Genomic DNA, 18,788 nt, shown 5'->3' with positions numbered 1-18,788 from the left:
AAGCAAGATCGTAGTTGTTTATGGACTAACTTTACACCATAAAATTCGCAAATGCAATAAACTTTCAAGTTCAACTTATGCTCATAAGACCCGCGAGTAGAAAGTATCTCTCATCCGTGAATATTTTTATTTAGTTTTTATCCAATTCTCATTATTTGCCTATACCAATTCCGGTCATTGTCACCTGCAACGTGACTTGAGTTCAACGTTTATATTATATCAATTTACTTTTGTGATGCTTAAGGGCCAAATGGTCCTGAAGAAGAAATTTAATTCGGCATTCAATACGTTTTCTCTCAAGGAAATACATTCTTAATGGCTACAAAATTTGAATGTGAAGTTATCTAAAATTATAAATTTTAAATAATTAAAATTTAATTTCATAAACTATTTCCATAATTAATTTTATAGACAAAAAAATAATATACTAGATCAAAAAATTAATTACTTAAGTGAACGCAACATTTATGTTGAATTGCTCCTTTTCTATTGTTCGTTTTTCGAGGGCTTCATATAGAAAATATCAATCATAAAAATTACTTGAACATACAATGAAAATTAATAAATTGATATGAGAAAAGAAATCAAAATAATGTAATTGATTTTAAATTCTTCAGTCACATACATTCATTTATACATTATAGATTTCACTCACAATATTATTTAAAAATTTGAAAATATCGTAATAATTTTGAAAAAAAAAATTTAACCTTCATTTTCAATATTAATTTATAAAAAATTTTATTCGAATGAAATTTAATTCAATTCTTCATTATTTATTTTTTCTCTTTAATTTCTTAAATTCAATGTAATATACTCGAATATACCTATAGGAAGACATACATATGTGCCCATATTATTTGTATTTAAAGGATATAGAAAATAACCAAAATGAAATCAACAATAAGACGTTAAAATACACAATACTCGTACGAAGATCTTTCTCTCTCTCTAAAATTCAAGGAAATAATTTTTTTTTTCTTCTCATTTTTAAGAAAATTATATGTGTGTCAACAGCCATCAACTTTACGTTATTATTATTGTACTGTATAACCTTATACAAGGTATACTTTCATTATTACATCGTATTGTACAGAGTATAACAATAATAATAATAATAAAAAGGCTTTAAGGATGTGCGTAAGGGGGCGGTTTTCGGTTTAACCCACCAAATTGAATTTAATGTATTTCCGGCCATATACACGCAATGAATTTCAAATTATATTATTTTCAATATATTTACTTTTGTATGTAAGTATAAATATAATGTAAGTTATGTATGTGATATTTGTTTGTGTATGGAGTTTCATAAATTTTTATTAAATTGTTGAATATGCATTATGTATATATATGATTTAATATTTGAGTTACGGGTTTTCTTTTTCTATTCTTATATAAAAAGATGAAATTAATCAAAATGAAATTTATTGCGATATTCTTTCAAATACATTCGTATATACATATTTATGTCCTAAAATAATATTTATGTACGTTCCATATTAGGGAACTGGGATGTAGTGGTTATGTTTAATAAAATCATATGATTTTTAAAATTTCTATAAAGAAACTCTGCTATATGCTAGTTCTTGCAATTTTAAAGTATGCTTTAATTTCAAAAGGAAAGGAATGAAAATTAAAATTTCCGAACTCCCAGATGTTTCACATATACATACATACATAATATTATTTAATACACGTTGACGTTGTAACGCATATCATATTATGGAAGCAATGTGATTACACTATTACACTTTCGTATTAACTTAAATGTGCAAATTTATTAATTATTCTGTAGCGTCAGTTACACAAGGTTATGTGAATTTTGTATAGAATTTGTAGTGTTTATAGTTACTAGTCGGGGAAATGGTTATTTAGTTACTATAATGTCAGATACAAAATTTCTCTATACAGAAATAAATTTAATTTCAGTTCTAAATAGAGACAACATATGCAAATTAAGAGAAACTGGAAGCTGCTCGTCTTATTGTTTTCATAATTGTCTTATAATAATGATCCTCGTTTATAATATTTCTCTAAAATATCAATTGGAATCCTCTTAAGCATTTCTTTGGGAAAAATTCTTAGTGCCTGCCAAGCAATTTCTAATGATTTCAAAACATCTCGATTTTCATTATGATCCTAAAAACCAAAAGCAGAAAGATATATATTAAAAACTACACAGATGTTCTAGTAATACTCAATTGTAACTACTATACCTGAGATAAAAAATTCTTTTCAAATTTTTTCAAAAATTCCAAATATAATTTATCCTCTTCACTTAAAGCCTCTTCTCCAATAATTGATTTCATAGAATTAATATCTTTTCCAATAGCATATAAAGAATATATTTGATTTGAAACATCTGGATGATCATCTCTTGTCATACCATCACCAACTGCTGATTTCATTAATCTTGATAATGATGGTAATATATTAATTGGTGGATAAATTTGTTTATTATGCAAATCTCTATCAATATATATCTGACCTTCAGTTATATAACCAGTTAAATCTGGTATTGGATGTGATATATCGTCATTTGGCATTGTTAAAATTGGTATTTGTGTTATTGAACCATTTCGACCTTCAATTCTACCGGCACGTTCATAAATTGTTGCTAAATCGGTATACATATAACCAGGAAAACCTCTTCTACCCGGGACTTCTTCTTTTGCTGAAGAAATTTCACGTAATGCTTCACAATAAGATGTCATATCGGTCAAGATTACAAGAACATGTTTTTCACATTGATATGCTAAAAATTCTGCAGTAGTTAAAGCAATTCTTGGTGTTATAATACGTTCAATTGTTGGATCATTTGCTAAATTTAAAAATAAGCAAACATTTTCCATTGTTTCATTAATTTCAAAATCTGTTCGGAAAAATCTAGCTGTTTCCATATTTACACCCATTGCAGCAAAAACAATAGCAAAATTATCATCATGATCATCACGAACAGATTTATTTAACTTTAATGAAATTTTAGATTTTATTAGAACAGAGAATGCAATATATAAACATATTTACCTTAACCAAACCTGCCTGACGACATATTTGTGCTGCAATTTCATTATGAGGTAATCCGGCTGCTGAAAATATTGGAATTTTTTGTCCTCGTGCTATTGTATTCATAACATCAATTGCAGAAATTCCAGTTTGAATTGTTTCTCTTGGATAAATTCTTGTACATGGATTTATTGGGTGACCTTGGATATCTAAAAAATCTTCAGGTAATACTTTAGGACCATGATCAATTGGTATTCCAGAACCATTCAAAACTCTGCCCAACTAGAATTGAAATTTAAAATTTTTATAATTTAAAAGCGACACATTATTATGAAAATAATATTATTTTAGGAAATAACTAACCATATCTTCGGAAACACCAGCATGCAAAGTATCGCCAGTGAATTCGATTACTGTATTAATATCAATTTGTGAAGTACCTTCAAATACTTGTACTACAGCTTTTTTACCAGAAACTTCTAAAATTTGTCCTGTTCTTGTTTCTCCGTTTTTCATATGTATTCGAACTATTTCAGAAAATTTCGGAAATTTTACATCATCCAAGATAACTAAAGGACCATTAACTGCAATAACAGTCTTCAATTCTAAAAAGTTAATTTTGTTTTTTTATTAAATTTAAAGTGCTTCAACATTATTTATTATGATGTAATTAAGTCGTTACCAATATTTGGATCTAAATTAACTTTTTTTGAATATTTTGCTCTTGTAGCAAAATTTTTTGAATACTTTTGTTTCGATAGATTCTTGGCTGCAATAGAAGCAGCACAAATATTTTTATGTGGACAACAATCTGTGCAGTAACAATTTGTAGGCTCAGCCATCTTCAAATTAATATTTTATTTATTTCAATTGAATAAATTTCAATTGGCACATACAAAAATAGGTAATGTGATTTGGATTTTTTTTTTACTAGTTGATTTTGAAATTTGTATTAAAGAAACCCCGTACTTGCGATTAATGTTCAATAAATGCGAATTCAACTTTTTTAATTGAAATCATAGGAAAAGGGTCGTCACCATTTTTGAATAATTTTATCGGATTCTCATCAACCAATACAATCGTAAAGGAAACCTTCGATTTTGGGAAGCCCTTGTTACTCAAATTACATATTGCGTATGCATACCTTTTATTGGGATTTACATAAATTAAATAACTTTAAAATCATAACATATGATCAAGTAAATAATTTAAATTTATTTCACTATAAAATCCATTTGGAAATTTAGAATTTAACAAAGAAATCACGATTTTTTTTTTTATTTTTTACTTTAATATTTGACATATGAGCAGATTTTATAATTGCACATTTGTTTTTTTTTCGTTCATTTCTCTAATTAAAATAATTAGTTTCATCCCTCTATTGTTAAATGTACTATGGCAAATATAAAAAAAAATTTTAATAAACATTACGCGCAATTAGAACAAATTGATTAACAAAATTTCACGATTTATCAATGAAATGAAAATATGAAAGAAAATCCCAAAATGATGTTATTTCCATTTAAAAGGATTGGGGTTAATCAGAATTTTCTGAAGGTCTTGAAAATTATTTTATTGCTGCTGTAATTATTATTTTTTTTTTAATATGACTTCATTTCTTTCATTTGTTCTTCAGAAAGAACAAAAACTGATCAGAGTTATTCCTTGATGTAGATCAAACAAAATTTTTATTGTACTTAGTTCGTTTCTTGGATATTATATTGGATTTTTTCATGGTATGCGGTACAAAAGAGAGATAGTGACGTTAAGGTTTCGTTTCGAACAGTCATTTTAATGTCAATATTAATTTTATTCTTAGGTTATGTTAAATATTTCGTTCCTACTTTATTGTCCACGTCACTTAACTTGAAACCGGCTTCACTCAAACGTCAATCAAAAAATTTTGCATAATTGACTCGAAATGTGATAAGTAAACGTCATTCGCAAGTACTGAACCTGCTCACATTCAATAATAAAAGAGAAATATCAAGGGATTGTTCATACTTTAAGTATGGTTGAAGACAAACCTGAATACCTAAAGAGAGGAAGACAAACTAAGAATTTATTTGTAGTTATAGACCAATGATATATCGGATAAATTGCAACGACACGTTGTTAAATGTTAAGGTATATAACTGTTCATTTGAATTTTATTTTAAATTCTGATAGACACATTGCCTCCTAGGCTATAGACTTTTGGTATTATGGTGAGAAGTGTCCCCCACCCCCCCTATCCAGGTCACATATTGTGTTCTTTCCAGAGATCTACCTCCTTAATAAATTCAAGTATCTTGTAGGAATCAGTTCTTTGTACTCCATAAAGAAAATATATTTCATACGGTGATAATCAACAGCCCATAACAACTGTATTTCCTTATATACCCCATAATGAACAGAACTAAACAAATACACATTTGGAAACTTTCATTTGAGTTTTGTTATTTTCATACTTCTCTTTTTCTATGAAATATCCTTTATTGTATATGCATTAATCAAGGATTTAATATTGTGACGTAATTGTACAATAACTTTTGATGCAAGATGAAAAATCAACTTTTTTTTTTCTCTTTGCCGTATAGCAAGCAATGTGTTTTTACTTTTAACAAAACGCGTTATTATTATTATTGTTATTCCACCTTCGCCCTTAATTTACGACAATGAAAATCAGTACTTTTTCTCTAATTTTGAGAAAATTTTTTCATTTTATTTTCACGTTTTGATTTTTTTTTTTTGTTAATTCAATATATTTATACATATTTTTTTTTTTTGCAACCCTCTCAGATGTTTTTATGTTTTGAGACTTTCAATCAGCCTCCAGGGAGACTAAATTAATAATTTGATTGTGTGTTGTTATAAATTTATTATTTTCTTTTTCTGTTTTTTTTTTGTTTTTATTATTTCTTATACTAATGAATATGAGAAGTGCAAAAAAGAAAATGAGTACACATGATTAAGAGTGGTATATTAAAAGTGTGGTGAAAAAAGAAGATAGAAAATAAGGATAAAAATTATGAGAGGGTGTGTATTAATATTAAGCCCCCTTTTTCCCTTAAATATCCTTTAAATTTTCAAAGATGAAATGTATTTTCTACAATGAACGAGTATATATGCGAATAATTTAATATGTTCTATATAAAATTGTGGTATTATGTAGAGCTCTTTAAGAGACCTCAAAATATGACTTTCAACAGCCTTTTCAAAATAATTACTATATATGATGTGATTATAAACCTATACCAAAAACAGCAAAAAAAGCAGAAAGACAAATAATATTTGTATTGCCATCAACTGTTATTTCATCCATATAAAAACTATTAATGTCGAAAAATAATTCATTTGTAATATTTGATTTTATATGTATATGTATATGAGTATTAAGCGGTGTACGTATCGTACCTTTAGTTGAAAATAAAATCAAGTTGATTTTTTTAAATTCTAATTGAAAGAGGGTTTGGTACCAACCAAAATACCTCAATTGTATAATAATAAAATTTAATATTATATAAAAATAATTTGTTAAAACAAATCATGTACACATATGTGTATTTTTTAAGGAAATTTTTTTATTAAATTAAAATTTTAAGAAGGAAATTTTTGTTTTTTTGTGATAGTTTGGTTTATTCCCGGAATTTTGTGCAATATGTAAATTCCTGCAATACATTAATATTTACTATTAATAAATTATTATGTAACCCCAGATATTGAGTATTTTAAAATCACTGTGGCTACAGATAATTTAAATCTTACAAAATTAATAATTCATACGGATACACCAGAGTTTGTATATATTAAACACTATGCATAGTATTATAGGACGCGACGCATCAATACCCCAGGCGGAGGCTAAGGAAAAAAGTTCAGAAGACGTAGGATTTATGTGCCTATATTCTGTTAAGTGACAAAGCTGTTCTGGGGATCCTTTCATCCGATATGATAACATCAAATATAATAAGGAAGTGCGTCGATATCCTCGAGGCTCTGGCTAGGTACAACAGTTTAACGCTAATGTGAGTGATCGGGCATCGAGGATTTGAAGGAAATGAGAAGGCTGATGAGTTGGCTCATAGGGAGACTGTGTTTCCATTTATTGAGTTTAAGTTTTGCTTTGGGGTGACCGGATTAGCGGTACTAAGAATGAATGGTGTAATCAGTGTTCAGATATGGCGTATTCCAGGAAATTTATCGGGCTTCCCAGAGAGCAGGGGAAAAAGGCCATTTCGTTAAGTCGTTCAGATTTTAGGCTGGTGGTGGGAGTGATCACTGAACATTATGATTATCTCTCCACGGTTCATTTAAAATAGATGAGCAAGGTGGAGAGAAACTGTATCGTCTCTGCTTAGAAGGCGATGAGACGGCAGAGTATCTGATATGTGACTTTAAACTGTGGAACGCTTAAGGCTAGGATGTTGAAAATAGTCCTCATGTAGCTGGATTGCAAATTACAAAATCTCCTATGGGTCAAGATGAGAAGGAGGACGGGATTTTAGTTTTCGCCTTATAAAACAAATTATAGTAAGCAGTGGGTAAATCGGAACAAATAATGTCACCGCTACCGAGTTAACTACTAAGTGTACAATTACAATAGTTTCGGGAAAAATGTTTTAAGGGTTCAACCATATTTACATTTCATTAAATAATAATATTGTATGTAATTGCTTATTTTTAGAATTTTCGCAAATTAGTTTTTATCTAAAATTAAGTTTACAATTTACGTATAGGCATATGCAATTAGAATAATAATTGGAAATAATTACATGGAAAATTAGACTTACAATATTTTATTGTTAAAAGAATTGAAAGTAAATTTAGTTTTTAGTATATAAAAATTAAAATAGAATAATAATTAAAGTTTTAAATAGAATAAAAATTAAAAAATTATGTGACTAGGATAATTATTTTGTAAACATTATTATGTTTACAAAATTACAGACACATTTACATTATGTCTGGTATATCAACACAATTGGCCTTGTAAAATTTAATATTTAGAGATTTTTTACATATAAAAAATTTCTTTAGAATTTGTTGAGAACGAAAAAATTTAAAAAAAATTACAAAATAAAATTTAATTTACTTACTGAGGTACATATGAGAAGTTATGCACATTTTTGGGCATCAAATCTAAAATTTTGTTTTGTTTTGCCCACTTGTACTCTTGTACTGTTACTATTTCCTGTTTTAGTGCTCAACTGGTGAATTTATTACATTGAAATTTGAGCTTATTCAAACTTATTAATATTTAAAGTCCTGGACTAAAAAACAACGATGGGTTACGCTCCACCAGAGTGTAAAACAACGACATTTAATAAAAATAAAATTTTTTTGGCAAAAATATTTTGATGTGCCTATAAAGTTGGAAAAGTATTCAAAATTAAGTAAAAACTTTTCGAAATTTTGATAAATTAGTTGCAATATAAAAAATATAAAATTTTTTTGTTGGACATTTTTTAATAATCAATCACAAATCAATTGTTTAAATTTCATTCACTTACTGTTAATTTAAATGTTAAAATTTTTATTTTATGTAGGCGAACTTAAGAGCATTATTTTTTTGAAAAATATTCGTGAAAGAACCAAAATTTTTTTTCTTATTAAATTTTCGCTAATTACAGAAAAAAAAAAATTTTTTTTTTTTATTTAATCATCAAAGAATTTCAATGGACGAAACTATTGTCATAAATGTCATTTATCCTTATAGCCGGTATTTTTTATTTTTTATGCTTACATTTTTATTTTTGTAAATTGTATTTTTTGTAAGAAAACTGTACAATAATAATGATGAAGGATTTTTAATTCTTTTATTGGAATTTCAGTTTTATTTTTTTTTTTTGTTTGATGTGTGATTGATGACTCCTTTCGTTCAATTTTGACATACAATATTTCCAACTGGTAATTCGTTTATTCGTCTCACACCTGTACAATAATATTTCAGTTAAATATTGAATGACTTGTAAAAAATATATTATTTGTATATACATATGTATGAATGTATGTACAAATATTGTATAAATATGCTGAATATATTATATATAAAGTAATATTTTCCACTCCTGTAATCTCAAAAACACTGTGCTTATTACTTAAAAATTCCCATCTTACAGAAGTTTGACGTTTCTCAATGAGAAATAGGGATTGTGGCGAAAAAACGAACTTTTTGTATTTAATATTTAAATTGCGGATCGCGGCTGTTAGAATTATATCATCGTTGTCCTATCTTTGAGCTATTTTGCAGGTGACCTGCTAGTAATACTCAGATCGTACTCGCTTTAATTTAAAACACTTGGTTTTCATATAAATTTTCTTCTTTCGAGTTTGAACTCAACAAATGTACCACGAGGTACGTTTATAACGTCTGCGAGAGGTAATTTAAATCGGTGCCCCACCAAAAACGCTTTTCTCCCCTGTATAACACGGGAATCCTGCAGAGAGAATGCAATGCATCCTCCGCTAGCCCCACTTGCTAACAACCGAATCGAAAATCCGGTAAGACAATTGCCAATTTCTTGGGCATTTCACCGAACGACATCAAAACACCAACCATAGACTTGTTTTGATAAGCTAAGGTTCCTGTTTTGTGTCTGATCTCAATTACTTGCCAAAGCTAATGAAACTGCATCTGCTAAAAATGGAAAAACTGAACTGTCTGAAGTGGCACCCTCAGACATGCCTGCCACATATTTGTTTGCGATATAAAACACTTCTTCCACAATTCTACTAGATATTTTTGTCTTAGAATCATTAGTGTAAATAAAAAAAGCTTCCTGCCTCTAACGAACTAGGTGACGAAACTCTACTAAAAGTCAGTCAGTCGTCTGTTGATTTTCCACATCCAAACAATATTTGATTACAATTATGAATTCCCATTTTTTCATTTGTAATATTGCCATTCTTTTCATATATGGATTCTCTTTGTATTGCATATATAGTTTTAGAAATGGATAAAATTATAATTATAATTTATGATTTCCTTATCTTTGAACACGTGAATATTAAAATACATTGAAATTTTGTAGTTAATTTCCAACATTTTTTCCTATTCAATTTCTTCCTTGAAAGCTCTTAGTGATGCCCAATACAATAATGAAGAGACACAAGATTCCTTAGTTCAATTTATAATTGTACAATATAAAATAAAAGAAGAGCAACAAAATAAATTTTATCCGCCAAGCAGTCTGGTAAGTATTTTGGGTTTTTTCTCTTTTTAAAGAACTAAAATACTTATACGAAAATTCTGTATTCGGAATACTATAGAAACGATGATAATGATGACGAATTCATCCAAGTTGAAAGGTCATCAATCAAAATAAGATGAAGGAAATATTAATTTTATACCACGTATATATTATGTGTGTATATGAAATGATAAAATAAATTAATAACACGGTAAAAATGAAAGCAAATCATTTGAAATTTCTTGATTTTTTTTTTCTATTTATCTTCTTTTAGATTTCTAATCTTTTTTTTGCTTTTTCTTATTTATAAGATGCACGCGGTAATTTCTTTTAACATTCAAATTGAAAACGCAGGTTGTACATTTTATACTTATATACATATACGTGTACTTACATATTTAAATTATAAATGATATGAAGAACACACGGCCGGCCATTTTCTTTTATTGCGGTTTTTATTAAAAAAAAAATATTCTATTGAAATTTTAATAAATTTTTGTGGTTAGCGCTTATCTTTGTACTTAAAATATACTTGATTCAATTATTAAAGAGAACACAGTTTGGTTGGTTAATATTATTATTAACTTTTATAAGAAGCCCGTCTTCTGAAAATATTCTATATAATTACGCACACAAAATTACAAAAGCAAATTGTGTACTTACATAAGTTCAGTCACATTCTTTTAGTCTTGTATATATGAATAATTTTATTGTTACAATTAGTTATTAAAAAATGATAAAAAAATAAATCAAGATACAAAATTATTTAGCATTACATTTAAATTGAATGTAACACAAGATCACGTGCACTAACGTGTACTCACTTTAAAAATATTCACGTGCGGTAAGGTATTGTCTTTTTGAATATTGAGTATTAAATCTGTAATGAATTTAGTTTTATAAAGTAGTGATATACATGACAATCTTGTGTAAAGCAGTTAAATTATACTTAATAAGCTACATACACTTCGAGATTTGAATTTATTCCCACCGAAATGTTAACATTAAAATTTAAAGTATGTGCAAAACCCGGCGTTACCTTGCTATCCACAATATTACAGGATTGTCACAATACTGCTTGCCACCACCTGGAAAATTTTCTGTTGGATAGCAATCGCTACTGTCGGAAATCACCGGAGCCGATGAATCAGTTCGCAGATTTCCGGCATCCAAATCATAATCGTCGAAAAAAATAGTTACCGAAATGAAGTATAAGAAATCGCCTCATAATGTAGAACAAGATAAAAAAACAATGAAGTATAGAAAATAAAATATATTCCTTTCTTAATTATTATATAAAAATACTTAATTAAAATCCTTAAATCTAGTTAATGAATTTCGTTCTGAAAATTGTGTATATAATCGCGAATACTTAAGTAGCCTTGTTCTACTTGACTTCAGCATTAATTTTAATTAAAAAACTATACGCAATGCATAATTAAATTTTTTTTTAAATCATTCAAAAATTTTATACAATACCATCGAATTAATTCTAAATTTATAATTTGAAACTATATTTTATACAAAACATAGGTAGATTTTGGTTACCTATAACAAGTAACACGGATAATTTCTATCGTATTAAAAATTTTGTAAATTTAAATATGTTTTTTTCTTTAATTTCTATGAATAGATCCCCAAAAAAAAGCTCCTCCATAAGTACGAGCTCTATATATTTATTTTTTTTTTTAAGTATTCATTTAATTTTTATTATCATTTATTCTTTTCATATCGTATAATATTTAAAATTTTAATGATATTTTAAGAATAATTATATTTACTCATTTAAGTTTTTCTCTTCATCTTTTCAAATTAATATTTTTTTTCCCTTTAGATCATTTAGATTTCATTTTATTTAACATTTACTTTTTAAAAACATCAAAGTTATACCATTTTTATAGAAATTAAAAAAAAAAAAAATTTAATATTTACAAGTATTTCAAAAGGGGAGAACAAACAAACTATAAACTAAAAAAAAAATGAGCTGAAAAAGTTATTGCAATTTCAAAAAAAAAAAAGTAAAAAGAGAAAAAAATATGCGTTTTCATGGAGGACTCATAGATAGCTGCCAGGTTTATATGAAAATAAAAATTAAGTTTGACAAAAACGAAAGTCAAAAAAAAAAAAATTTATTCATACAATGTTAATTTTTTTGGTAAAATTGCAATAAATAATTTCAGAATTGATTTTTCGTCAAATATACTCATAACAACATTAGGGACAGACAAGTATAGGTCTCGAACTTAGAACTATTTAGAGAATTGAGAAAAATTCCGAAATAAGTGGCTTCTAATTTGAAAAACTCAAAACATTTGAATAACAACCAATCACGTCCAAGGGATGTGAGTACAGTGTTTTAGATTAAATTGATTGTGCCATCATAGTAAATAATTATTTTGATATTGGAAGTGCCGAATCCATGTATTTTTACATTCTCCCGACATAAAGCTAGTACCTTATTTACACATTATTGAACTTTTATGATAAGGTTTGAAGAATTTATAACATAGACTTTTCAAATTTTAAACCACTTTTGTGATATCTGTTTATAGGTTAAAGAGAGCTCCAAGTCGTATTGTATATTTTAATTTTTGGCAGCTTTCTCATCTTATAAGAATTAGGTCCAACTTTAAATTAAAAAATCTTCTCATTTTCAAAAGTAATTTTTAATTTTTTCCCAAATCTAAGTATTATTTTAATTTTTGTTTTTTTTTTTTTTTTTTTTTTATAAAAAAAAATATCCTTTTTTTTATTCAGAATATTAAATTGATGTCGCGCTATTTACTTTTTTATCAAAAGGACAAAAAATTTAAAACAAATTTTGATTTTTTTTTTTGTTTTCTTTTCCTTTTCTTAATAAACACACATACTTATGTATACATGTAATATGGTAGGTGTACATACATAGATCTATATGTGTAAACATTTATTTTTTTATTTTTTCTATAGTATAGCGCAAACATTATTTTTTTAATTTTCTAATAATGTAAAAAAAAAAAATATGAAAATTTACAGTCCCTATCTTGTCCTATTCAGATCCTTATAGAAAGAAAAAAAAAATTTTTTTTTTCTTTCAATTAAGTGCAATGAAGGAAATCTTTTTAATTTTCAATGTGACCAAAGTGAATTTTTAAGTAGAATATATGAATATGTGTATGTTTGTGTAATATAAAGGGTATGTATGAATATGTATAATGTGCATGTATGATAATATTTGTTATTATATTTCATTTTTTTTTATTTTTCATATTATCAGGTTCCTTCCTAATGGTGTTTACTTTTAATGACTTGAAAACGAAGTAAATGAAATGAAATGAAAACGTTGATGATGATAATAAGGATAATATAATGATTGATGATGATAATGATGATAATAATGATGATATTGATGGTATAAAATGTTGATAGTATGGTATAATGATGATATTGCTGATATACTTATATAGGAACGTATATAAATATTATATAATATGCATATACTTAGATTTAAATCTTAATATATACTTGTATACTTGCGGGAGCAAAAAAAAAAAAGAGAGGCACTAAAACAGCAATAATAAATTACTCTTTTTTTTTTGTACTTTTCTTTTATAATACATTAAATACGTACACATATGATATTGCATTCAAGGACACAATAATTATTTAAGCGCAAATGTGATATTTAAATGCATAGAAGGAATTTTGAAAAAAAAAAACCAAAATAAATAATTTTTTTTTTTGTAGTTTTTGTTATTATTGTGATTCTATTATCCTAGTACAAACAGTGATGGATATTCAAAATATTATAAGATATAACGATCTTAAGTTAAAATTGAAAAAAAAAAAATTAAAAATCAAGGTAGTAATAAGAATTGGTCGCTTTTAACAATTAAAATTTTGAATTTTTAAATGGATTTTTAGTAGCTTTTAGATGGTACAAATATTTTAGATGGGTGTTATACTCAGGGTTATACAGAGAGATTGTCATTTGTCGGGTCTTAGGAGTCATTTTGGAACATGATGATAATTGGAGCAATATTATGCGAATGGTGTAAAATATTGGAATAATTATTGATGTACTGGATAGATGGGGATCAATTCTGTTAATCATGTCCGTTTCAAATGGTAGGTGCAATTATTTCACTGATTTTATACATGCTTTAAAAATTAATTGAAAATCGTCCAGAGACTTTTAAAATTGTTGACAAAGACAATATTATTTTTTATTACGAGTATATTGGATAGTTAATGTATATCAAATTTAAATGTTCGCCAAGTCATCAGCTGACAAAATATTATATAAAACTGATTTGTAACACAATCAGACTGGTTTTTAAAGTTTTAGAAATAAAATGTTTTGAATTATTTTTTGAAATTTTGAGTACATAAGAAAATGCTTCAGCGTTTTATAATAATTTCTGGAATTTTTTATTTATAATATCTAAGTCTGCGTTTGTCTCGTATCTTGTCTTATAATATCTTACTTAAACAACAGGGAATACATTAGCGCAAGAATGCAATATGCAAATTGATTATGATTCGTTAGCTGCACTGTAACAATATACGCCAATTACTCTTTGATTACTATTTAATTATTGATCAGTTTAAATACTTGGTCTCCCACGTTTAAAATACGCCCTAGTTATATTAATGGCTCCTAAAGTATTGTAGAATAATTACTAATAACTAATCAACCGCAGTTGGATGGACAATATCCATAACATTATAAGTTCACTTTCCTGCATGCATTTTAATAATTTTAATCGAAATATTCTTAAAAGAAAAAGCAAAAACAACAACAAAATTTATACATAAAATAGAAAATATATATTCATATCTCATTAGTATTTGTAATTACTAAAGGTATATGATGTAATAAATGAGATAACAGGGACGTGTAGGTAGGAAAAAAGGTAGGTTTTTTTTTCAATTTTATTTTTTTTTAATCTTGCAATAAATAAAAAAAAAAAGTTAACTTTGATCAAATATTTTTTTTAATTAAGGAATGTTTACTTGGAAGGATTCAATTAAGATTTAAGTTGTGATGGACTTGTGATGCGGTATAAATAAATACTTTTTTTTTTTAATTTTAAATTATTTATTTTTGTTTTTCCTTTTCATCCTATTCTATAAAATAATGATGAATTTTTAATTTGATTCAAACATAGAAAAAAAATTGAATGCATCATGCGAAGTACTTGTACATGTAAAAATAAAGGATAAAAGATTGAAAATAAAAAAAAAAGACGAAGAAATATGTCTGCTTGATTAATTCTTTTTCTTGAATTTATACAGGATATTAAGATTAATTACTATAATATGGGTAAAATAAAAAAAAAAGTATAACGTAAAAGGACATTTATATTTAAAGGTATTGAAAAAGAATAGAATATTTGCACTGAATTAATTATAAAGTTGTAATAAGTTTTTTTTCTCTTTCTATACAATTTTTATTAAATTTTAAATGCTAAAAGTTACTCAAGGGAGGATATGAAAATAAAAATTACAAAAAAGTGATTATGTTATATAATAAAAACTAATGAGTTAAAGTGTGAACATTTTTTTTTTAAATATCTGAATCTAGTAAAGGATAAGTGAAATAAATTATAATTTTTCTTTCGGGCTAAATCTATTGGAATTTTCTAGAAAGAATAATTATTTTTTAATTATAAACAATAATTATAATATTTTTTTTTTTTTGCTTGAAATTAATATTAAAATATTATTTAACACTTTTCACCAATAGATGTCATTAGTAAACAATAACATCGTATATCGTTTTTCTTTTCTTAAGCAGAATTAATACTTATTTTTGCTAATTGGGGTGCCTGTTATCGGGTATTTAGACGTCAAACAAATCATTTTACAAATTGCACTTTATAGAATAGGGTAGATGTTGTGCTGTATAAATTTCGATTGGACTCTACCAAAGGTAATTGCATCGAATCGTTAGCAGTAGTTGACCAGGAAATATAAAAGAAATTAACGTTCCTGAATTTCTCAAAAGTCTTTAATACAGCGAAAGATCTATGTGTTCTCGGACAGCAGGGCTGCACTGTTGGCGCTTCATTCAGCTTAAGTCACATCCAAGCTGGTCTAGTGCTGCCTTGCTGCACTTGTGGAATTGGCATCGGAGAACAGAGTCACGCTCATTTGGGTGCCGGGGCCCAGTGGGCGTCCAGGCTTGTCTGCCTGCTCGCGGCGGGGTGCAGCCTCCACTGGCAGGACACGAAAGGGTGCTATCATGCGAAGGTGTTTCTTTCGGGTTACTCCTGCCCCACTCGGTTCCCTTGATATCTACAATCTAAACTCTACAGTGATAGATGGGCAATTGATTACTGAAATAAAGTGTTGAAATTTTTTCCCGGTGTTAATCAAGATCTACTTCTTTTCTATCTTTTTACGAGTGATTTGCCGAATTGCCTTCACGAAGCAAATTGAATATTATGTTACTTACAAAGCTTTTTATTGGCATTTCGATTTGCCCCTTAAAATGACTTTTAATGTTGTATGGGCTAAATCTCATTAATTGCATGTTTCGAAAGGAGAGTTTGATTATTCTTGAGTATAATTTTAATCGACGAAAATCCTCTTATTTACCTAATCGAGAAGATTATTAGCAGCAGGTCGAGCCAATTTTCTATTTTGCAAGTAGTCTTTTTTCTGGTCAGCTAAGGTACGAGTATCTATGCTTTTTTGTTAGATTTGTCACCGTTCGGAATAATCTCCCCGCTTCCATTAGGAGGAAAGGAAGAAGAATTGTTTATACTTTTATTTTTAAATCTTAAGTAACAATTATTCTCGAAAATAAATATAATTCAAAGTACAAAAAGTACATATAAATATATATTTTTAGAGAGAAAATCAATTACAATCACAATAGTCATATCGTAAAGAAATTGCGACAATAAAAGTCACTTAAAAGGTTAAAACATATTCATAATTAACTCATATGTGATAAGTAAGAAAAAATAAAACAATTGCTTAACTGTAAGTAATGTAAACATTTTGTTGCCTTTTTTCCATCTATCCTTTATCTTCCTGTGGTTTATTAATGAATTTTGGAATTTCCTTTTCATTTTATTTTTTTTTTTTTTTTGAAATAAAACAAAAAGGATCCGTATTTACTTTTATAACTGTTATTGTACTTTTTAATCTTTGATTCTTTTGTTCTTTTAATTTGAATTCTTTTTCTTTAAAAAATCTGTTTGAAAATTATAAAAGAGCAGCCACCATATACAGTTATCCTATCTGAAATTTATAATACCTATATTAAAATTATAGGAATGTATAAACTGTGTTTTGAATAAGTTTCTTTGATAAAGTTTTTTAAATAAAATTTTGTGGTACATATAAGGAGTACATGAAGGCTTCTCAAATTTGGACTATGTTCTAATTTTAAATTTTAATTTTTCAAAATTGTACAAACGATTCTAGTTAAACTATCGCAAAATTTTGAAAAAATTTGAAGCGACTGGCAAACATTTATAGGACGATCTAACATAATGATAGACTCCTTTAAGTAATGTGAAAAGCATAATCAAATTAGACAGCAAAATCGAAAGCGAGAATAACTGTATGTGAACCGAACCCAAATTTAGTAAGGTTAAATAAATGCTTAAATAAATCCTAAAGTTAACAGACATGTTCATTTTTTGTTAGCATTTTTTTTTTCATTTAAAAAAATTTTTTTTTTTTTGCAAAGTTTTATGATTGTGGTTGACTGTTCGAAAGCGATAAGTGGAAAACTTTTTTTTCTACCATGTATTCTTAACCCTTACCAACATTTTTCCACTTTTTCTACGCGAGTCAATACTTTTTTTTTTGTTAACTATTGTTTGCTGTTTTTTTTTTAATACTTATGCGATTAATAAAATCCTTTTCTTATTCCGATGAGTATTTCAAAACTTTTATTTGTACGGATACAAAAATTATTGTGAAAATTTCAATAAATCAGAATAATTGGGTATGAGAGACCATGAATCGAAGTTAAAAATTGTAACACAATAATATTTTGGAGTCAAAAATTATTTAATTAAATTTTTTTAAGTGGATTTCTTTAAAGAACAAGACTTTACCATGAACTTTAATTATTGATAAAGATTTAATAAAGTAAAAATTAATAAAAAAGATTTACGGGGATTTTTCGTTAAGAAACGCGGTACTTTACTCAATGTATTGAAAAGCCTTCATTTTACACTGTTCTTCCCTAAAAACTGAATGAGAGAGAAAGTAGAGAAACAATTTTTATGTCAGGGAGCGTCATATACAAAAATCAGCAGACTCCTCTACTAAAATTTTAAATTATGGGAAAAAGTAAATTTGTTTTCACAATGTGTGTTTCATTTTAAATAATTTTAAAATTCTTGCACATTTAATTCTTTATTTAATTTGAAATATGATAGGAAATTATTATAAAAAATATAAAGTAAATTTTTTCCCGGAGCCATAATTCATTTTTATGCAAATATAATTGATATACGTTATATAAATTTACATTAGAAATTTTTTTTAAAAAAAAAGTTCTAATAAAAGAATTATTTTAATAAAACAAATAAATTATTTTACACATAATACTCGTAACTACATAAAATATGAATATTTTTTAAATAAATAATGATAAATTAC

At 26.7% G+C, this 18,788-nt stretch overlaps 1 protein-coding gene across 2 annotated transcripts in view; it reads right to left on the bottom strand.

Moving 5' to 3' along the window:
- Positions 1-1,568: 1,568 nt before the first annotated feature.
- The window catches only part of LOC129616646 (V-type proton ATPase subunit B-like), a 44,440-nt gene continuing 27,220 nt past the window's right edge, over positions 1,569-18,788 (bottom strand). For both annotated transcript variants that reach the window (XM_055532279.1, XM_055532286.1), the window contains 4 exons: positions 3,370-3,611; positions 3,028-3,288; positions 2,217-2,969; positions 1,569-2,139 (listed from right to left, as the gene is read on the bottom strand). In XM_055532279.1, coding sequence (XP_055388254.1) covers positions 2,002-2,139; positions 2,217-2,969; positions 3,028-3,288; positions 3,370-3,522 — 1,305 coding nt within the window. In that variant the 5' untranslated portion in view covers positions 3,523-3,611 and the 3' untranslated portion in view covers positions 1,569-2,001. The remainder of the gene's footprint in view (positions 2,140-2,216; positions 2,970-3,027; positions 3,289-3,369; positions 3,612-18,788) is intronic.

This window comes from Condylostylus longicornis, unplaced genomic scaffold (genome assembly GCF_029603195.1).
Source record: "Condylostylus longicornis isolate FDR11 unplaced genomic scaffold, ASM2960319v2 ptg000005l, whole genome shotgun sequence".
Lineage (NCBI taxonomy): Eukaryota > Metazoa > Arthropoda > Insecta > Diptera > Dolichopodidae > Condylostylus > Condylostylus longicornis.
Note: the sequence above shows the minus strand (reverse complement) of the source record. Positions and strands in the feature narration are given on the sequence as shown.